At 48.0% G+C, this 22,716-nt stretch overlaps 1 protein-coding gene across 5 annotated transcripts in view; it reads left to right on the plus strand.

Moving 5' to 3' along the window:
- The first annotated feature begins 556 nt into the window (after window positions 1–556).
- The window catches only part of RNF207 (ring finger protein 207), a 38,478-nt gene continuing 16,318 nt past the window's right edge, over window positions 557–22,716 (plus strand). The window contains exons 1-8 of one of the 5 annotated variants that reach the window (XM_084651461.1): window positions 557–3,248; window positions 3,750–3,852; window positions 6,059–6,249; window positions 15,314–15,446; window positions 19,739–19,883; window positions 21,118–21,199; window positions 22,154–22,229; window positions 22,478–22,603. In XM_084651461.1, coding sequence (XP_084507587.1) covers window positions 6,059–6,249; window positions 15,314–15,446; window positions 19,739–19,883; window positions 21,118–21,199; window positions 22,154–22,229; window positions 22,478–22,603 — 753 coding nt within the window. In that variant the 5' untranslated portion in view covers window positions 557–3,248; window positions 3,750–3,852. Of the gene's footprint in view, window positions 3,853–6,058; window positions 6,250–12,956; window positions 13,279–15,313; window positions 15,447–18,707; window positions 18,830–19,738; window positions 19,884–21,117; window positions 21,200–22,153; window positions 22,230–22,477; window positions 22,604–22,716 lie in introns of those variants that run through there. The other 4 variants (XM_084651462.1, XM_084651460.1, XM_084651463.1 and 1 more) reach the window with 4 other exon arrangements.

Raw genomic sequence — 22,716 nt, forward strand, 5'->3', positions numbered from 1 at the left:
CTGGCTGAGGGGGGGGATCTGGGAAGGGAGCAGGGGCCTGGCTGAGGGGGGGATCTGGGAAGGAAGCAGGGGCCTGGCTGGGGGGGGATCTGGGAAGGGAGCAGGGGCCTGGCTGAGGGGGTGGATCTGGGAAGGGAGCAGGGGCCTGGCTGGGGGGGGGGGGGATCTGGGAAGGGAGCAGGGGCCTGGCTGAGGGTGGGGATTTGGGAAGGGAGCAGGGGGCTGGCTGAGGGGGGGGATTTGGGAAGGGAGGAGGGGCCTGGCTGGGGGGGGATCTGGGAAGGGAGCAGGGGCCGGGCGGGGGGGGGGGATCTGGGAAGGGAGCAGAGGCCTGGCTGGGGCGGGGGATCTGGGAAGGGAGCAGGGGCCTGGCTGGGGGGGGGGGGGATCTGGGAAGGGAGCAGGGGCCTCGCGGGGGGGGGGGTGTCGAGGAAGGAAGCAGGGCCCTGGCGGGGGGGTGGGATCTGGGAAGGGAGCAGGGGCCTGGCTGAGGGGGGGATCTGGGAAGGGAGCAGGGGCCTGGCTGGGGGGGGGATCTGGGAAGGGAGCAGGGGCCTGGCTGGGCGGAGGCGATGGGGGGGTGTCCATGCCATGGGGAAGGAGCAGGAATGAGAGGAGGGGAGGCTTTGACCCTGGGGGCACTGAGATCTGTGTCACTGCCGAGCTTTCCCTTGGTGGGGAGCAGAGGTGGTGGCACCGTTCCCAGGGACAGGCAGTAGCGAGGGGCGCACAGTAGAGAGGGGAATCAAACCAGAGAAGCTGTAGTGCGTACAGCTTCCTGTCCCCTCAGCCCTGCGGGCCCCAAGGCAGAACTCTCATGTGGGACTCACTTCACAGCAGCTTTGGTTAATAATAATAATAATAAAAGCCACCTTTCTTCCCCGTGATTTCAGATCTCATCATAGCGTGCACATACAAATCACTTCCTCCTGTGATGAAATGCAGCCTGCTCTGGGGTGGAATGTGGCAACTGTTTAACAGCTCACAGTGACACTGCACAGTGGTCTAAGACAGGAATTTTGCCTGGGCACTGGAGCCAAAACCTCTACCCCCAATTCATATGTGTGTGGAGTGCATAGCTCAACAAGGCCCTGATCCTGGAGAAAGTAAATAAGGAAGTGTTATTTACTCCTTTTCATAACCCAAGAACTAGGGGTCACCAAATGAAATTAATAGGCAGCAGGTTTAAAACAACTGGATGTATTTTTTCACACAACGCACAGTCAACCTGTGGAACTTTTTGCCAGAGAATGTTGTGAAGGCCAAGACTATAACAGGGTTCAAAAAAAGAACTAGATACGTTCATGGAGGATGGGTCCACCAATGGCTGTTAGCCAGGTTGGAGAGCAATGGGGTCCCTAGCCACTGTTTGCCAGAAGCTGGGAGTGGCCGACAGGGGATGGATCACTTGATGAGTCCCTGGTCTGTTCATTCCCTCTGGGGCACCTGGCATTGGCCACTGTCGGAAGGCAGGATACTGGGCTAGATGGACCTTTGGTCTGACCCAGTCTGGCTGTTATGTTCTTATGGATCCTTTGCTGGGACTCTCAGGACTACCACAATACAAAATGTATAACAACACTCTGAAGAAAAGCTCTGGATTGATCTGAACCTGACCTCCCTTTTATCTCTTCAAAACACAGAAACTCCACTGCCCTGATTCTGCCGTGGGAAAATCCCTACTCTAAAGGTGTGGTCTTTAAAAGGGTGGGGGCATGGAGTGATCTCTGAGGTAATAAACAACATGGAATTAGAAAGGCAAACATCACAAAAGCATGGTTGTAAATGAACACACCGTGGCATCCAGATCCTGTGCACCATTTCACAAAAGCCACGAGGTGGTGCTGCTCCAACAGGAACCTACAGAAGGAGAGAGCAAGCAGTTATGAAAGGTGGCATTGCCAGCAACAAGTGTTCCACAATAGGAAGCACTAGTGGGCAGACGAGAAGAGTTACCCCTTGGCACATCTGCTTCAAGGTGGGGATGTGGGGCTGGTTAAATTCTCCTCACACTTGCCCTATTTTAAACCCACACAAAGCACCAGCCTGACAGCTCGGAAGACTGAATTTGCCAAGCTAGCTACAGAGCACAGGCAGCAGCAGTGCAAGCTTCCGCCGAGCTGCCTCTTGCCAATGCATCTTACCGCCCAAGCCTTAGTTGGAGAGGCACCAGGAGACGCTGGGCCTCCGATCAGACTGTTGACAAGAGACAATTACAGTGCAGTAGGTGAGGTGGACAGTTTTCCCCCAGGAAATTGGCTGAAACTCACCAGCTACCAACTGGCTATCAGCTATTTGGTCAGTATCAGCTTGGACTGGATATGAATGCATCACCATTGGTCTAGCTTCCATTCCTAATTACCTGAACCAGCCATTCTCCACTTGCTAATTGAAACAGAAGAGTTTTTAATTTGAAGACTCCTCTCAGCTTCCAAATGAGTATTGCATATTTGTTACTATTCTCATTAATGGTGGCAATGACTCCTTACGTCTCCATAGCACCAGAGCTCACAAGCATCCGTCAGCACTCTGCTGACGTGGTATATGAATAAGGATAGTTTCCCTCACCCCTGGGATGCAGCTACCTCTGGGGTTGAATCCTCATAGCCGTTGTGCACCAGTAACTGGACAGGTCTCAGGAGAGAAAGTGAAGAAAAACTGATTCAGTTGAATGTTTGGAGGAATTTGAGATCAGCTGAGTAAACCTGGGGAACAGGGGTATCAGAGGCGGCCCTGTGTTTTAGGTATGGCTTTTGGATGGAAACATACTTGCTTCTGAGGAATTCTAATGCAATTCACTGCGGCACTGAAGGCATTAGGGCCCTGAGTTTTACACTGCCTCTGAAACCCTGTTGAGCACACACAGCTCAGGGGGCCTGCAGGAAGCTCAGACTGATAGACAATTGAGCAATGGGATCTTCTGCAAAGCGTTAACATGTGAACGGGATCCTGACCTCACCTCACTTATTGTAGAGCCGTCGCTGGGACAATGTCTGTGCAAACCCCTCAAGCATGAAGTGTGTACCTGTGTGTGACTAGAAAATGACCTGCTGAGTTATGCTGCTCTGTCACTTTCAGTATGCCACTGGGCTTCATAATTCCAAAAGACTGAGAAAAATGGGGAGGGCTGATCCCTTGCAAGGAGAGGCTGGTCTTTTTCCATCACATGGATTGTCCACTAGATCTGACCTTGGGTGAACCTTGAAGCTTGTTGATGAGATGGACGGAGCAAGAGGGACAGGACAGGGGTATAAAGGAAACATTAATCATGCATTCACATGGCTGTTTGGGTTTAAATTTACACCCTAGGCAACTTTTAGAGGTGCCTTTCCCTAGGAATTGCATACAACATAGAGATAACTCAGTCTGGAGAAAACTGCCTGCCACAGGTAGGAGATTCCTCCTTTCCCCTCTGGAAGAGTCAACAGTGAATTAAATGCATTGATTTTTTCCCCTTTTACTTAGGCTTAGCAAATCCTAACCCCTCTGTTATGCATTTTAGCCCCTGAGGGAGAACATGAGCATATCAGACAGTCCCCTTCACACCAGGCTGCGTAAAGCACGTCAGCAAATGAGAGACTTCAGTTTTTTAGAACAACGTTTCATTGTGCTCTCTGTTATGCCTGCAGAAACAATGTATTCTGAACCCAGCAGCTCTTCCTTATTGGCAATGTTGCCCTGGCTACTGTGTTCACGTCACTCATAATATTCTGGCTGTGCTGAAAGCCTCGGCATTTCTGTCATTCCAGTTTCAAACGCATGAAAAGCAGGAGACAGGCAGAGCAAGGGGACTGAAATTTTATCTACTAACAGGACAAAGCGGATACAACGTTGGAAACTTTGGAAGAAAAGGTAAGAAACTTTTGATATTGCCGCTGTGTCTAACTACAATAAAGTGACCATAACAAAAAGATATACCGTTTGCATTTCCTTAAAATGCAAAGGTAGCATTTGCTTACAAAGTCACTTCACTTATTGAAACTAGAGGTACTGGCAGACCCCAGAGAGGCACAGGCCACCTTGTTAACACACATACATGTATACACATCTGAAACACTGTTTTGATTTCTGAGCTCTATAATAACTTTCAGAACTTGTACTTTTCTGGCTGAGGCTTGCTCATATAAGGACTTAATAGATAATTGCTGGTCTATTTCAAACAAATGTATTTGAATGGCATCACCATGAAATTGACAAACTGAAAATAGCTGGATTTGATCAACAGGTTAAAGAGAATGCCGTCTTGTTTCTCATATTTTTACTGAAGTGTTTTCATTAGCATAGCATAATAGCAAAATGAATTAACCGCAAACAGTGCTCTTCTTGAATGTGGTCACATGCTGTACGGAGTAAAGAATTTAAACCACAGCTGATTGTTTGAAAAGTTGCATTTTTCCTCTTATACCCGCACCACTTTGCTCTGTTCTGGACAGTACAGTGTTTTTTTAATAAAATATCACTCAGATTAGAGTGGTATAAGAAAAAAAGGCAGGTTTAGAAACCTTCCATCCCTCCACTTTATACACAGTTTGTTTTGTGAGCACCAAACAACATAGGCTGTGTCATTTTTACTCTCTGGCTGTTTGTTGTGTAATATGCAAAGCCCAGACAGACTGTTAGTTTATTTATTACTGCTCTTTACTAGATCTTGTAAATGTGCAGGTTTCCCTTCCAACACAACTCTTACATTAAAAAAAAAAAATCTAAAAATTCCCCCTGACTCCTGTTACACCTTCTGGAACCCCTGAAATGGGGACAATTCAGAAATGATTTTCAGATTTTCCGTGGTTTCTGACTCTGAACTTTAATGTTGTTATTGAGACACAATGTTAATAATTTCCATTTGTTCTTACAAAGCACGCTGTGTGCTCATTGCGCTGCGGACAGCTTGGCATGAAGTCAGTCCTATGAGTCAAATGTGCCACCTATTCTTTGACTCTGTGCGCTATTTCTGATCACAATGTAGTTTAACTCCTAAATGCTCAAGGAAGTGGTGGCATTCAGCAGCAGCTCACTGCTATCGCAACTGTGCCCTGCAATAATAGTGCAGGACTCTTTAAACAATAAAGAGCGAGAGCACTAGACTTTACAAATATACACAGTAGAAGGACCGGGTCTCTGCCTCCGAGAGCTTACAGTGGGCTCTCAGAGAGACGTGATTCACAGGACAACAGCTAGAATGTGAGGAGGCAGAAGGAGATAGCAGGGCGGTTTTGGGAAGTGAGGACTGGAAGGAGGAATCTGGGGACAGAGAGGGAGAGTACTTGGTGCATGGAAAGTGGAAGGCTGTTTCAGGCACAAAAGCGTGTGAAAGAAAATGCAGAGCTAAATATGGGAGAAAAGGTAGGGAGATGGGCGGGGAAGGGGTATGAGAAGCAGAGAAGATACATTGGAATTGATGGTAGGGAATATTAGAGATTTTACTCAGATGGTATTGTTTCCTGGGAGGAACCAGTCTCCCCCTCTTTTTTCCTTTCTCAGAGGCCCTAAGCTGGGCCAGCACATCCTTTCACCTGCAGAAGGCTGGACATAGCTCCCCCTGGAACTGCTGCACCATCCAGCAGGGTGCATTTGAGAGATCTTGGGGGCAGGGGTGCTATCTGGCAGTCTTGCCAGTTCTAACTTCATGGCGAATTAATCGGTTGCTTGCAGTCAGGCGGCGCAGCCCTGCCCAAATGCATGTGATCAGGTCACCCCAGTCCTAGGCCCAATGAGAGAGGAGCAAGTTGGGTCAAGTGACCAGAACTGTCCTTTACACCAGCAAAAACAGAGCTGTGGCCAAATTACATCTGTGACCACCACGCCGTCCCTGACACTTCTTCCTGCAGCTGTCCTGCCCTTTACATGCAATCGGTGGCCATCAGATCATGTAGCTGCCCTGTCCCTCATATGCTATCAATGACCAGCAGAGTCTTGATCTGTCTAGCATGTGGCACCCTCCAAGGTCAGGCTCCTCTACTGTGACTCACCAGAATAGCTGCTTTTTAACTGCACCACATGCACCATATCCTGAATTAGATGTTGAATCCCTCTGCCTACTTGTGTCGTTTTCCTCCAGATGTCCGGTGGGATTTTCTCGCCTTTGGAAAACCTCTGCAACCTGGATAATGCCAACTGCCACCCCCTGGTGTGTTTCCTGTGCCATGAGCAGTATGAGCATCCCTGCCTCCTGGACTGTTACCACAACTTCTGTGCCAGCTGCCTGCGAGGCCGGGCAATTGACAGCCGCCTCACCTGCCCTCTCTGTGGGTAAGAACTTCAAAGCAGTGCCCACCCATAACACAGAAAGATGGTGACTTACCAGTGAAAGCTATCCCAGGCCTGGCCAGGTGCCCATGCTCTGCAATAGCCCCACAGACACACAGGTGTCGAGCATGCTGACAAACATACCAAACACGCATTTCACACGTGGATGTCTGAGTTAGAGGGTCCAGCTCTGCCCATCAGCAAATGCCCAATGCAGCTAGCCATGTGCAGCATGAGGCAGCTAAGTCTGAAATTTAGGCCCAAGGAGAAACAGTCGCATTTCTTCTCTTATGCTCCTTGGGCTGAAGGCCTGCTCGGTGCTCTGTTGAGATATGTTATTGAAATTAGCTTATGTACATTGGTTTTGTGCTCAAAACCTGGCATGGGAGCAGGGAACATATCTGACATGAAGAGGGTTCTAAGCTTGATATATTTGAATGTGTGGCAGTTCCCCTTGAACATGACTCTCCAAGGGTGAATGGGAGTCATTCCGTTAACGTCACTGAGAGTTGGGCCAGACCTCAACCTAATGCCTTTTGTGATAGCTTGGATAAGGATGTGGGCTGGGCTACACATGAACCAGCACTGAAATAGCCTAACTGGTTTTCATTCACACCTTCTGTTATGTCAGTGCCAGCCTGCGTGTAGACACTGGTTGTGGAATGAAAGTGTCTTATTTAGATTTAATTTAAACTGATTCTTTACTGACAACCTATGCTGAATAGAGACACTCATACTCCACAAGAAGAGTGGCCACACACAAGCTTGCACTGATATAACAAGAATTAAACCGATGTCGTTATTTTGGTGCTAAGTTGTACCTAGACTGCCTCTATGATGATAGGCTGTTAGAGTCTGATCCAAAGACAATGGAGGCCAAGTGGAGCCTTCCATGGACTTCAGTGGGCCTTGGATTAAGGTCATTAGTTCATAACAGATGCAGGGTGTAACACAGGAGCATCTCTACTCTTCCTCAAGAGACTTCCTCAAGCACAGGACCAGCATTTGCAGTCTTTGTGTTTGGCACTTGCCCCTTTAGGCTCTTCAGTTTTCACCGTAAGCTGCAGTGAGGCTCAGCACCACTACTGGTAAGCAAGCACTCTGTGTTGGGCTCTAGGCCCAACTGACTTTGGAACAAGAATTCTTAGTGTGTTCACTAAAGGCCAAATTCAGCCCTCATTCACCCAGTCCAGCCCTGCCCCGCCCCTTCAGGAGATTAGATGGGGGTAACCAAATATAACATCCCTTTCTTCCCCCTCCAATTACAAGACATTTTGGGCCAAATCCTGCCCTGAACCAAAATGTCTTTTGCAGTGGAACAAAAAGAAATTGCGTTTTACATTTTAATACAATATTAATGTGCTGAACTGTGTGTTTCTGAGCATTGTGGTTGTATGGATATTACGATATGCTACAGATTATGTCCTGTTTTTTTCTGGAGCATATTGTACATCTTCAGTTATGGTGTATTTGTTTTCATTTTTATTCCTTTCAAGAATCTCATATTAATGTAAGTGAAGCCAGGAATTATTTGAAGTAGTAAAACAACAAGGAGTCCAGTGGCACTTAAAGACTAACAGATTTATTTGGACATACGCTTTTGTGGATTAAAAAAAACCTTCTTCAGATGCATCTTCAGAATGCCTCTTACCCACAAAAGCGTATGCCCAAATAAATCTGTTAGTCTTTAAGTGCCACTGGACTCCTTGTTGTTTTTGTGGATACAGACTAACACGGCTACCCCCTGATATTTAAGTACTTTCTCTCTGGCTTCTTCTATAGGTTCCTATTACTGTACATACAGATACTTTCATCAGCTCTTAGCTGTGAATGATGCAGTTTGCTCCTTGCTATTAAACAATACCGTAAATGTGGAGTGTTCGTGCTTTCCGCTCTGATGTGGACAGTCCTGTTTGAAGAAGGTCATTTCTATCACCGTATTAGTAACAATAACATCCACTTATAATTTGGGGTGTATTACATTCTATACAAACCAAGTTCATCTACATGAAACTTGAGTGCTTCAGATTCTCAAGAACACATTGCTGATGATAGCAAACGTGGTGGAAAATTTACCATTGGATGTGGAATGCTACAATACACCTCTGCTTTTCTGTAGTACGCTCTAATGATCAGGGAATCTGCTTTCACTTCACAGGCATAAATTGACAACACTGTGCAGGACTTTGTATTCCAAAAAAGGAATGAGAATAGTAGGGGTGTTGATTGTCGTTTATTCTAGTGAATAGGATGTGTATCAGGCTGACTATAGTTGCCAAAGACATTTGAGTCTAATGGAGGGCTGGTAGAGGCAGAACTGAATCTGAGCTGTGTTCTGGAATGTGAAGTTAGAACTATCCACAAAGCATGGGAGGGGGTTAACATTGTACCTGATTAGATTTCACCTTTAATGTATACAGATCTCTCTGTATAGTTTGTCCTTAGGGGAAATGGAGATTTGATGAGCATCCAGTGAGCTGCTCATTTATGCCTGTTCTTTTTAGATGAACACAAATTACAAATATTAAAATAAATCGCATGAGGGTTTTGTTTTTTGTTTAAATCAGCATGGGAAAGACTTCAAGCAATACCTGTCTGCATACAAATTGTGTGGCTAGGCCACAGCCTGAAAAACAATTGTGTCTATTCACAACTCTTGTTTTTAATTACAAGCAGTTAAAAACAATCACATTTCTGTGAAAATTAATTAAAGTAAAGCTCTAGGTACCGAGCAGGCCCCATCACCATTGTATCTGGGCAACTGACAATCTCTAACATTGTAATCCTAAAAGCAGACCTGGGAGGCAGGGCAGGGCTATTACCCCATTGTACAGATGGGAACTGAGGCACGGAGAGTCTAAGTGACTTGTCCAGGGTCACAAAGGGAGTCTGTGGCAGAGCAGGGAATTGATCCCAGGGATCTTGAGTTCCAAGCACTGAGCCAGCCTTCCTCTCACTGATGAGGGTAACATTTTCAAAGCACCTTAGTTATTTAGGAACCTGAGCCCCGTTAACTTGCACTGAGATTTAGGCTTCAAGTCACTTAGGCACTTATGATTTTTTTCCCCTGGATCTCAGACTTGTAAAATACGCATGCCCAGTGGGGGTCAGGCTGCTTAGTGGGGGTCAGGCTGCCTAGTGGTAAAGCCCCAGGAAAGCTGGAGAAGCTGTATCTAGCTCTGCTCTTATACATGGCCCGTCAGCACAGCATTTGAGTGCTTCGTTGTCAAGCTGCCTTTGTGCCCATGAAATACGAGGTTCTAATCACCATGGTTTCAGATGTGAACAGCTGCAGAGCACACAAGTTCTACTGACAGCTCCACAGGAATTCAGAAGAGCTCACTCCCCTGCCAGGGCAGGCCAGCAATGGGAGAAGCGCAGTGAGTGTCTCCCACTCTATCCTGGACAAGTGATCACCCTGGGGAGAAGCAGAACCACTGCAGCCCCAAGGCCTGATCTGGCAGGGGCTGAGCTTTCTGGCCCCTATCCAGCAAAGCACTTAAGCATGTGAGTAACTCTAGGCTTTTGAATAGCCCCACTGGAGTCAATGCTCAGCACCTAGCAGGACTGAGCCCCTAGGTAGGTGGATTCCCCTAGCCAAAAAATGACTCCTGGCTCTTACTGTCTGAGCTCTGGGGGAAAGAGAGCTGGGTGACACCAGATAGGTTTGTTGCACGCTTAGGGATTTATTTTTAAATTTAAAAATAGAAAATACCACACAAAAAACTGTGTTGGGATTTTTTAACTGTTATACAAAATTGTGTATCTTAAAGAGGTGTTGGCCCTTCCTGGAAATCTTTGGAAACAGTTCTGGCTAGGACAGTTCTGTCTCCATGACCTAGAATTTTGCTCTCTCTTCCCCCCGCCTCTCAACATGTGGTTATCTACTAAAGACAACTGTGTGCAGAGAGAGCCTCCATCTCTTCCAGTTGCATCTGCGAAAAGTTGTTCATGCTGTCTGAGATGGCACAGTTATCGTGCTGAAGTTGGTTCAGACAACGGTTTAGCTTGGAGCCGTTTATGGCAAATTATCCATGATTTAACATCAACCCGTAAACTCTCCAAAACTTGCCCCCCAAAACCAACAAAAGCATCAACAGTAAAGGAAAAATATCAAAGTACCAGGCACGGCGTGGCTATATTTCTGGAATAACTCATATGGATGTTGCTACTTAAAGCAGTTCAATGGAACTGTTGCTCAGAGCCAAGTGAGACCAAACAAATGTTATTTTTAGGTATTCACCTCTGGCTGTTGTTTGTTGCGTGCATCTCAGGCACTTTGAAGGGGCTGTTCAGATATCATTAGCATGAAATCAGAGGTTATATAAAAAAAGATCAAGGAATTACATATTTTTAAATTATTTAATTAAAACAGATCAGCTGGAGTAAACATTCATTCTTTTCTGCAGAAAACAGCACTTTCCAATCAGTTTGTCACGCAAACTCCCCACTGATATGGGCTAAATATGAACATTGTTAGATTAGGGAAAGTCAGTTCTAGTCTTGGGAGCAAATGTGACAATGCAAAGAGACCACAGGCATTACACACAACCATGTATGTAGAAAACAAAACGGGGGGGGGCATGCTAGGGCTGAGGCTCTCTGGCGAGGAAGCTAGAACTGCCCCACTCCCCACTCTGTGCTGGGTATACAGAGAGGCCTTTAGGCAGCGGAGCTGCCAGTCTGGAACCCTTCATTAGCAGGATGGGCATTTTTTAAGGTGTCCATGGCAGTGTTTTCGGGTTGCTAATATTAGCCCCCTTCAGAATGCCCGAGTTCACCAGGAGCTCCCCTATCTTTAGGAAGCTAGGGCTAGATTTCCCAGAGTATTGAGGTGCCTGAAGATGCAGGCAAACTCTGCGTGGGGTTCACTAAAGCACAGATGTTCCAGCTCCAGAGCAGCAGCATTGCCACTGACAGATGGAAGAGGAGGGAATAGACAAGGAGCCGTGCTGATGCCTTTGCTCCTGGAGGGAGAAGGGCAGGTTTTCCAACCAGGACCCCTCTCCCAGGTAAGTTATCCAGAAGTCACGCAACAGCCTCAGCTCTAGCTGTAGGTCAGGGACGCCAGGCTCCATAGCCACAATCAGCTGCCCAGGTATCCCCCAGGAGCTGCACTTCTGGGAGGATTTGATTTCATGGTTTTGATACCCCACACGGCTGGACTCACCTGCTCTGCTGTATTCTGCACATCTCTGACTGGCGCTTGGGCCCAGCTCTGCAGCCAGGCTCAGTAACAGTCACTGGCAAGGCACTGCAGAGGGGAACAGGGCAATTTCTCACTCTCTTGGCAGCATGAATGGAGCCCCAATGAGCTATCACTTCCTCCCTGATCACCATCAATCTAATATTTCAGCAAAGCAAACAGACACTGTGACTCTGAGCAGAGCAGGTATTTGGCATCAGATCACATTCTGACTTGTTTTCTGGTTTATAACATTTCTCTCACTAGAAAGTCTTGTGCGTGTTCTGCACTGGGATATTTTTAAATAGCCCTTCTCCCTACTCCTCATTATAAGATGCGATCTCTCCCCAAGCATGAATAGTAGGTATTATATGCATCCATAAGCTACTGTCTCATTGGGGAAGGAGGCTTTTAGCAGCTTTTGCAGAGTCAGCCGTGAGCACCTTAATTGGGATGCCATCAGATGTCTCCCAGGAAGCCAGTTCTGCCTAATGGCAGTGAACAGCAATGACAACTGCTTAATTAGACCAGCAGTGGCATGGGTCTGCTTAGTAGGGACTCAGTGCTTTAGCCCCAAGGTAGAATGATGGAGCAGCAGGGGTGAAATGCAGAGGTCTTGTCTTTATACAGAAGTTGCCCAGTGAAGATGAAAAGGAAGAAGAATTGTAGATGCAATGAAGCTGCCATACAGTGTGTCCCCTTCACTCAGGCAGAGTCTGAATCTTGTTGGACTGTTTTTAATGGTACCCTCTTGTGCATCAGCGGCCTGCCTTTTCCTCAAACTCCCACACAGACTCAAATTCTCATGCTTACGGCTGCAATTGCTAGACAATTGTCAGCCTGTAAAACCCCTTTAACCCATGCCCCACCTGTCACATGCTACGTCCTAGCCAGGTGCTCACAGCCAACCCGCTCTCCATCTCCCAGCAGGCTGCAGAGCACAGGCCTCTGGAGAGAACACTGGCCTGGCCGTCAGCATCAGGCTCTCAAGACAGCAGGACTGGAGAAGTGACTCCCCTGTGGTCCACAGCCCAACAGGCAGGTTTTATTAACTACCTCTGTCAAGCAGCACAGCAGCCGAGCCCTGGCAACAAGAACTTTACCTGCATTACCGCAGCAGGAACCCCGTCTTGGGGGCCGAGCTGCCCCAATTAAACTCACCGGAGTCATGGCCAGAACCCTTTTCAGCTTCACACAGCTTGCCTGGTGCTAGGGATTTGACAGAGACGGGGACTGAGCGATGCAGTGTTTAATTCTGCTTTACTACTCTCCGAATTCCCTCCTGATCTGTCGTAACAAGAAGTTACTAGGGCTGGGAATCAATTCAGGTGGACGTTAAAATGCCACAGCATACACACAAACACTTTCTAAATTCTCCCTACCCAGTGTTTCCAGCCCTGTCCTCGGCCCAGCCCTCCCCACTCACACAGAGTCCAAGGGCATAAAATCATCGAATATCAGGGTTGGAAGGGACCTCAGGAGGTCATCTAGTCCAACCCCCTGCTCAAAGCAGAGCCAATCCCCAACTAAATCATCCCAGCCAGGGCTTTGTCAAGCCTGACCTTGAAAACCTTTAAGGAAGGAGATTCCACTACCTCCCTAGGTAACGCATTCCAGTACATCTGGTTGGCTAGATCGCTACCTCTCTCTCGCGCTCTCTCTGGAACATAATACACATGCACATTTCTGCTGCAGTTTTCACAGGATTCTGCATTTGGTTTAAAACTCAGTACCTCTGAGTGCTTTATGCCCAGTACTCGGAGGGCTGCAGAGTACAGCGGGCAATGCAAGATGCCACTGTATGCAGCCCCGCCCTGCAGCAGGAGAACAAACCAATTGCCTGGGAGGTAAGCTATCTGGCTGGTATTAGTACAATACAGCTCTCTCCATCAAATACAGCCTTGCAGTGCCAGAATATTAATAGACAAAGACAACAGACAAGCCCCCTGCAAGACATTCCTGGGCTAATAGGTCTTTTCCATTGGTAACTTGGTGCACCCGAACGTGGCCATGTTTGATGAAGCCGGGCAATGATGAACCACTGCCAGCTGCAGTGAGACCTTTAGTCCCATGATTCGTTTGCTGGGAGATGCAGCCCAGAGCAATGAAACCCAATCCTGCACAGGTGACTGGTGGGTGAATCATCATTTCAATCCGACTCAACGCGCTCATTGTCCAGGGGAATGAGACTTCAAAGTTCCTGTCATCTCTGCAAACCTGCGTTTTGAGACACACACTCAAGAAGTGGCCGTGGCTTGGTGTCTGGTTGCGCTGTCGTCATACTGTTTGGGTCCTGAGTTTTACTGGAAGTGTCAAAGTGGCTACAGTAAAGATTTCCACGATGCTTTTAAAGGAAATGGATGAATATATGTAAGGGTGATTCCTTTCTCTAGCGTTCACGGGGAGCTGCAGTTTGCCAGGAATTGTGTACAGTCTGAGCTTAACTGTGAGTGACATTTCTCAGGGTCCGCACTGATAGTATCTTCACTGATGACCCTTCATTTTTAACTATTTTGCTAAAGCAAGTCAGTGTAGTCAATGCCAGGGGAGGTGAGCCCTGGCCCTTGCAGACGGTGCTTGAATTCTGGCACAGCTTTTCTGACCTTTCACTCAGACTAATCGTGCGTTCACCAAATTGGAAGTATTTCACTAACATTATTTGATTACTTTTAATGCGGCACTCTTGCTTTTAAGGGTTTCAACAAAGCCTGTGTGTGTATATGTGAGGGGACTCAGGCAGTGTCCGAGAGGGATTTCATGCAGGGATTTTGGCTTTGGACAATTTCTGTCCTCTCGGAATTCTGTTTACTGTTATTTTGGGAAAGCTGTTTGGAGGGTTGTTAGGGGAGGGGCTTCCATGGTCACCTGCTTCCCATGGGTTAAAGCTCCTTTCTGAGGAAGTCACCGCATGGCTTATTTTGATGTTGTTAATATTCCCATTCTGGATTATTATTGCTCCGCGAGATTATTCAGATGTAGCACTGTTAGTCTGCTCATTTCTCTGCGCAATTAGATGCTCGCAGTAGCTAAGGGAATCTGGGCAGCAATGTCCAGTGCGAAACAAATGCTGCAAGACTTGTGAAAATGAAAGAACCATTTCAGGCAGGAGCAATTCCTTGCCGGAAGTCGATATTCTGGACACAGCCAATGGGTAGAGCCACATGCAGGCAAACTGAATTTAAAGATTCAGCGTAAACAGGAAAGTATCGAAGGGGCAACATACTAGGATTTCACACCCTGGAATTCATCAAGCATGGCTATTCCAAGACTGAAATGACCCTTGCAGCATCCTGTGGAATGAATCACACAAAGTTTTGATTAGAAAGACCCTGGAACTCAGGCTGTTCATTTGCAAATGCTAACGTTAAATGGCCATTCTCAGCATGTCCCATGCTGTAAACTCCTAGAAGCCAAGCAGAAATGTGTGGCATGCTGCTAACGTGGCATGTAGAGGTTTTGACAAACCTTAGAAGTTCAGCATGCTCTTTGGGAAGAGCCAGGGCTGTAAACATGGCATAGAATTAAGATTGTTAAATGCTGTACCTTAATGAAAACATTTGCAGCAAAAAGGAAATGCTCATGGAGTATGTCGCAAGACAGAATTCAGCTCTAATGAAAACACAAAGATCTGAACTGTGTTATGGAAAACAGTGCAATTTATGTCCAGAAATTCCAGATGCACAAAGGAAAAAAAGTCTGATCCTGTGTGACTGCCCTGCAGTTTGCTTTATATCTGGGGTCATTAAGGATCGCATGGTATCTTTTCACTCCAGTCCCAGGAGTGTTATTTTCCTTTAACATTAAGTTGTTTGAACGTAGAGAAATATTTTCTTGCCATTGTCAGGGCTCATGGGCCTACCCTGTCTGTTTTGTCCTCCTCAGTCATCAGTCCATAGTGAAAGGAAACAATGGGCTCCCTCCTGTCGACAGGCTCCTGAAGTTCCTGGTGGATAGCTCTGCAGACTGCGAGGAGGAAGTTCAGTGTGCAAACTGTGACCAGGAGTGCAAGAAACAGGTAAGACACAGTAGCTGGTTATGTCTCCAGCTCCATTGCTCTGCCTCACACATTGCAGAAGGCAAAGGAGTACACAGCCCCTCCCCAAAGTCCTTCCAGGCTATGGCCAACACTTCCAAATTTAGGCCCCACATACATATTTAGGTGCCTATGCAAATGGTCTGTTATTCAGAACCGCTGAGTTTTTCCAGCCACATCCTTGTTGCTTGGAGGGTCCTTTTATCATCTTCCCGAGTAGACTGTGTGTGGGTCTTGAACAGTGTTGGCATCACATTCTAAAGCCAAGCCGCAACCAGCCTAGGAGTAAGTGCAGCATGGCATATGGATTAGTAACTGGTTAAAAGATGGGAAACAAGAGGTAGGAATAAATAGTCAGTTTTCAGCCTGAAGAGCGGTAAATAGTGGTGTCCCCCAGGGGTCTGTACTGGGACCAGTGTTGTTTGACATATTCATAAATGATCTGGAAAAAGGATAAACGGTGATGTGGCAAAATTTGCAGACAATTCAAAATTACTCAAGAAAGTTAAGTCCAAAGCTAACTGTGAAAAGTTGCAAAGGGATCTCACAAAACAGAGTACTGGGCTACAAAGTGGCAGATAAAATTCAGTGTTGATAAATGCAAAGTAATACACAATGGAAAACATAATCCCAACTCTATATGCAAAATGATGGGGTCTAAATTAGCTGTTAGCACTCAAGGAAGAGATCTTGGAGTCATTGTGGGGAGTTCTCTGAAAACATCTGCTCAATGTGCAGCAGCAGTCAAAAAAATCGAACAGAATGTTACGAACCATTAGGGAAGGGATAGATAAGACAGAAAATACCATAATGCCATCATATAAATCTAGGGTATGCCCACACCTTGAATACTACATGCATGCTGGTTGCCTCATCTCAAAAAGTGATATATTAGAATTGGAAAAGTTACCGAGAAGGGCAACAAAAATGATGAGGGGTATGAAACATCTTCCATATGAGGAGGGATTAAAAAAGACTAGGACTTCTCATCTTGGTAGTATGATGACTAAGGGACGATATGACAGAGGGCTATTAAATCATGATGGGTGTGGAGAAAGAGAACAAGGAAGTCTTAGTTACCCCTTCACATAACACAAGAACCAGTGGTCACCTGATTAAATTAATAGGTGGCAGGATTAAAACAAACACAAAGAAGTATTTCTTCACACAATGCCCAGTTAGCCTGTGGAACTTGTTACTGGGGATGTTGTGAAGGCCAAAACTACAACTGTGTCCAAAAAAAGAACTACATCAGTTCATGGAGGATACATCCATCAATGGCTATTAACCAAGGTGGTCAGGAATGCAACCCCATGCTCTGGGTGTCCTAAGTCTTTAACTGCCAGAAGCAAGGACCGGACTACAGGATATCTCATATCAGCATATGATAATTGCTCCATTCTGTTCATTCTCTCAGAAGCATCTGGCATTGGCCACTGTCAGAAGACAAGACACTGGTCTAGATGGACCATTGGTCTGACCCAGTCTGGCCGTTCTTATGTAAAGGGTTCTGTGTCATCCTGCCAATCTCCTTAGCCCTGGTGTGGATGAGAGGACTGTGCAGTTCCAATCGACCATTCAGTCCTTGGCCTCTCTGCTGAAACTGCCAACGAGGAGGCCAATTAGTGCCAATCGTGGCAGTGGGATTTTGTGCGATGTGGACACCTATCTGCTCAGAACTGTACAGAGACTACCTTCTGCCTTATACCCAGCAGCTGGCATTCCTGGCCTAGATCAGATCATAGCCGGGAGCTGGAACGGAAAGGCCTTTTCTTCTCCCAGTCCCCTGCACTAGCCAGACAAAAATATATGTCCAAAAGGATTAGGCAGAGAGAGAAAAAACACACACGCTGCCCTGCAATTTCTCGTAAGACAGCGCTACGCTTAGGGGTTATCTGTCTAAGCATGTGCTCAGTTAAGGTAAAGGGCGAAAGCAGCAGGGAGGTTCTGTTCTGTTCCCTCCATCCTTCCCTTGTTACTTTCTGTCTGCGCGGAACCAAAAAGCACGAGTCACAGATCGATGTGTTTTGCCAGGTCAGAGAAACATGGCTGTACTAAAAACACTCACCACCTCTCAGACCCGGGTTTTGACTCGCTCCCAGCTGCGGCGCCCCTAGCCGTCCGGTGAGGTTTCCTGTGTTGTGGGCCTTTAAAGTTGGGCTGCAGCCAGCGTGCCATGTGGTATTTGCTGTCCTATACTTGAGACGTTTCTGCTTGTAACAAGCGACACAAAGCGCGTGTAGGTACTGCAGCAATGGGCATCTCAGAAACACACTTAATAAGGGATAAATGGCACCAAAACTCACAAGTGGCAGGTACTTAGTTATTCTGGAATGAATGGAAATACATTTCCCTGCCCGTGGCAGCTTTGTCATCTCAGTCCTCCCCTTAGAGACCAAGGCAAGTGAAAGTCAGATAACGGAAAGTGTGGCTGAGATAGCAAAGAGCTCCAAGGAGACTCCCGGTTCCCAAGGTTACTCCAAGGATAAGAAGCTATCCCACCAGCAACGCTGGTGCAGTAGGAAAAAGCCAGGGCAGCCCTACGGCCTGTCTCTTTCCCAGCCTCTCTGCAGCCCTGGGGGTGTGTCCCTCCCCACTTGTTCGCTCCTGCCCTCTTGCTGCTGCACTGAGGTCTCAAGGCTGGATTTGGGCTCTCTGGTTTCTTTCCCTGAGCATGTGCTGCAGTCTCAGACCCGTGGTGCTGACTCTGCTGCAGGACCTGGCAGCAGGCCAGCTGCCTGGGGGAGGTTACGCTCTTCCGCCAGCACAGGGACCTGGGACGGTTGGAAAGGAACCCACCAGGTGAGGAGGTAGGGGCCTTGCCGAACCATTCCCTCCAGTTTACTCCCACCTCCCGTTCCTGGACTCCAGATGGCCAGACTGAGGCCTAGGCTAGTTTATCTCAGTTGGCCTCAGGAGTGGCAGAGCTCTGCCACGTGCTTGCACTTACCTGCTGTCCCTGTGCTAACAGAGGGTTAGCAGCCATTGGATTTCAGAGCGCGGGTCACAGACTTTCCCATTTTACCTTTTCTTTAATTGCTTCTGTTCATCTCTCCCCCCCACCCCCCCGGATGCTGCCTCTCCTGCTGCGAGAGATGCAAATACCTTGATGCGACAGTTTGAGGAATCCGTCTAGTTACAACTTTGGGTGTATCTACTTCAAACTACACACGCCATTGTTATTGCAAGGCTGGTCTGGGCTCTCTGCTGTCCTTTTACCTCCCTTTTAGACTGAAATTCCAAGGCAGTGATACAGGGCTAATCAAAGAGGGTCATCAAACCTTGATGATCCTCTAGTCAAATGGAAGCATTGTCGGACAAATGTTGGCTATCCCTCAGAAGAACCAATCTGCCCAGGGGATCAGGTAACTAAGCCAACGGATCACTGAGTGGGGAACTTTGATCACTGGACAAGGCTGATGGGGCGGGGGTCACCTGACAAAGAGGAGTGGAAGTTATAAAAGGCAGGGTCTCACAAGCCATTTGGGGGCGGGGCGGGGGGGAGGCAGGGGAAGACAGCAGAACAAAGCTGGCTGCAGGAGAGGGAGAAAGATGTGATAATTCAGAGAAGCCATCTGCAGGTGGGGGTTCCTGGACAGATTCCAGGACTTCGACCAAACCCCAAAGAATGCTCATGAGTGGGGAGGAAGCTGAGGCAGAGAAGGGCATGTAGCTGTTTTATGAGTTTTACCTAGATTCTGTACAACTCTTGTGCTGTCTACAGTGAAGAGTAATTGTGTTAGAAACCTTTGCAAAGCCTGTGTGGTATGTGCTTCTCTGTCACATGTCCCTCGAGAGGTAAACAGTCAACCACATTGCCCACAAGGTTCAGCTCTGAGAAGGGGTGTGCTTATGCTGCTGGGGAAAGGGGAGCCAGCGCTGGTCCGAGCGGCCAGGGGCAGCTGACCCATGAAGTCCCACTTCTGTAAAGGGGTAACAGACAGGGCCTATGCCCAGGAAGTGGGCCGGAGAGGCCAAAGCCAGACAGTGTTGGATCCTACCCAGACCAATTGAGGCTTAGCACATGAGTCCAGCATGGTAGGACCCTGGTGAGGGTCCAACAGGGGAAGCCTGACCAGGGCAGTGACACTCCTCAAGTGCTAACCACAAAGCCGACACCTGCCCTGTTCATCCTGGACCCTGCACTTGGCCATGGTACAGTTTCTGGCTCAGAGACAGATGCCCCCTCAGCTGAGAAAAGCTATTTCTAATTGCACTGATGAGAGCTCAGGTGTTCAACCCTCTTTGGGGTTTGTTCTGCGATTCCCCATCAGGAAATGGACACCATGTATTTCTGCAACACTTGTAACCAGCCCCTCTGCAGCAAGTGCCGTGAAGAGACCCACAAAGCCAAGATGTTCTCTCGCCACGAGATTGTCTCCTTGACTAAACGCACTAAAGACATCCACAAGAAATGCTGTGAGTACATCCCTGCTCCACCTGGGCAATTACACACAGGCCAGGGTTTCCACAGGGAGCGCAGGAGGATTAACACTGGCCTATCAGGATCACTTTCCCAGCTGAATCCAGGGTCTCTCCCCTCTGAGCCGCAACCACAGACCAGAAGCTGTGTACTCCATTCCTGCCCCGTGTGGGGTGCAAAGCCCAGTAACTGGCTGTCTCCCCAGGAACGGTGTGCAGTCCAGATCTGCTCATTATTTTCCCCATCAGTTTGCATGGTGAAGGTGCAGTTAGCAAATGAAGGCAGTTACTCACCAGCTTCTTCGTGAAGCAACACTGTGCCTGGCTAACAAATAGCACATACTGTGCAGATCATAGAATCATAGAATATCAGGGTTGGAAGGGACCCCAGAAGGTCATCTAGTCCAACCCCCTGCTCGAAGCAGGACCAATTCCCAGTTAATCCCAGATTGCACCTTCTGTACAAAGGATTCAGGTGTAAACACAGACGCCAGCCAGCGTCCCCAGGAACAGCTACCTGCAAGGTGTGCATAGAAGGAAAGTTTCAGAGTAGCAGCTGTGTTAGTCTGTATCCGCAAAAAGGACAGGAGGAATTGTGGCACCTTAGAGACTAACAAATTTATTTGAGCATGAGCTTTCGTGAGCTACAGCTCACTTCATCGGATGCATTGTTCTGCCATGCACACGCAAGTTGGACAAGTACAGTCAGTATCTTCTCCACCTTCAGGACAGGAGAGGCTACAGACTGCAGGTTCCTTCAAACCATTATGAAAACAAAGATGCCAAAGGAAAGATGCATCCGATGAAATGAGCTGACGAAAGCTTATGCTCAAATAAATTTGTTAGTCTCTAAGGTGCACAAGTCCTCCTCTTCTTATATAAGGAAAGTGTTTATTAAAAGGGCTACGCCCTCGAGCAGTAACCTGCATGTAGCCTTCTCCAGTTGGTCCCACCAGCCAGAACCACGGGCTGCTCAGCCGGAAAGCCTACAAGTCAAAGTGGTGTTGTCTGAACAGAGCAGGCAGCAAGACTGGAGCTGGGAGGCATCATTTACAGTCAGATGGCAGAGCTGTCAGAAGTGAGAGCTCCTCAGAAACCTGGTAGGAAGTGACACCTCCAGCCTCAGAGGGGTGGACCCAGCTCACCTATTGCATATCCTCTTCCGTAAGGACCAAGCTGTGCTCTCTTTAAGGAGCTTGTTTAACTCTGGGATGCATTTGTTTGTTCCCAGCTCTTCATGAGGAACCTTACATCATGTTTTCAACAGAGAAAAAATCCATGCTCTGCATTAACTGTTTCCGGGACATGCAGGTGTAAGTAGCAGAGTTGCTGGCTCCCCGCCCCTCACCCAGCCCTTTGCAGACGGAGCAGCCTTACCCTGCACTCACCCTTTGTGGTTCTAGCTTTTCAAACTCCTCCCTAAGCCCTGGACATTATGTTCCATGGAGGCTGCAGAAAAACTGCATGAGAGAGGAGCTGCATGATGGCAGCATTTAGGTGCTACAGCAAGGACACGATGGCTAAGCCTGAGAGGGACAGAGAGTACCTTGTCTGCAGAGGTGACTATCAGACATGGCTGCTGCCATCATGGTGCCAGCCCCAGAGTGGACAGGGCCTTAAGGAGCTGGAGCTTGGGATGCCCAGGAAAGGGAGAACATGAATGGAAAGTGTCACTGACACATTTAATAGGAGTGGCCTGAGAGAGAAACTACTTCCCAACTTGAGCAGCGAGCCCCACTAGTTGGAGTTAGAGCTAGTCTAAAACAACAGCGCTTGCTGGACCTAGGGGAAGTTTTTCTGAAGTGGGGGGTTGGGAGGGAGAGGGCAAAGAGTCCAGGAAGTAGCAGCAGCATTACATAAGCAGGCTGAAACCAGCATCAACTGGTCTAAAAAGTGATGGGAAGGGGAGCCGAGAGCAACATTCAGAGTAACAAGAGTTCCTGGCGGGGAGACGGGAAAGTCAGAGCAGAGAGACATTCTACTTTGGGGTCAACAGTCAGTAATCAGCATATGATCTGAGCGCCCTGGACTGTGCGTGTGTCTATCAGACAGCTGATAGATGGGCGGGAGGGGGCCACATTCATTGTTCCCATGCTGCTGCAAGAGACCCAGGTTCAAGTATCTTGCTGCCCCAGTCCACAGGGGAGCAGAGGGTCATTGTTAACTGCCATACATCAATAGCCCTGGCTGGTCAGACTAAAGGAGATGAGGAAGGGTGGTTTGCAGGTTATGGCTGATCCTAATTCCCAGGTCTCTGCCTCTTTCAGAGAAAGCCGAGCCCACTGCATTGACATTGAGACTGCGTACATGCAAGGCTGCGAGAAGCTCGACCAGGCTGTGATGGTGGGTAGCATTTGAGAGATGTGTTCCGAGTTTTAGTCTGTTGATGTTTATCATCAAAGTTACTGTGGCGAGGGAACGGCACTGGGATGGCTGCTCCTGCTCTCACCAGCATTGGAGTAAATTGTGCTTCAGTAAAATGTCATTGCTTTGGGGAGTGGACCATGCCCAGGCCCATGACACATGCCCTGGACGCGTCAGTCTTGCTTGCAACTGACTCTCCAGCTGTCCCCTGCTGCCTTTCCTCCTAGGCTGTGAAAGAGCTCCAGACGTCCACGCGAGAGGCCATTGTCCTCCTCAAAGCCATGATTGAGGAGGTGCGCAACAGTGCAGATGAGGAGAAGACGTCCATCAACTCACTCTTCAGTAGCATGCAGGTACGGAGGGGCTTGGCACAGCCACCGACTGGACCTTCTCTGTGGGGCTGCCCAGAGAGCAATGGGGTTAATTGCAGCACACTGCTTTGGGGTGTTACTACGGTAACAGTGCA

Source organism: Lepidochelys olivacea (genome assembly GCF_965140295.1).
Source record: "Lepidochelys olivacea isolate rLepOli2 genome assembly, chromosome: 18".
In the NCBI taxonomy this organism is placed as follows: Eukaryota; Metazoa; Chordata; order Testudines; family Cheloniidae; genus Lepidochelys; species Lepidochelys olivacea.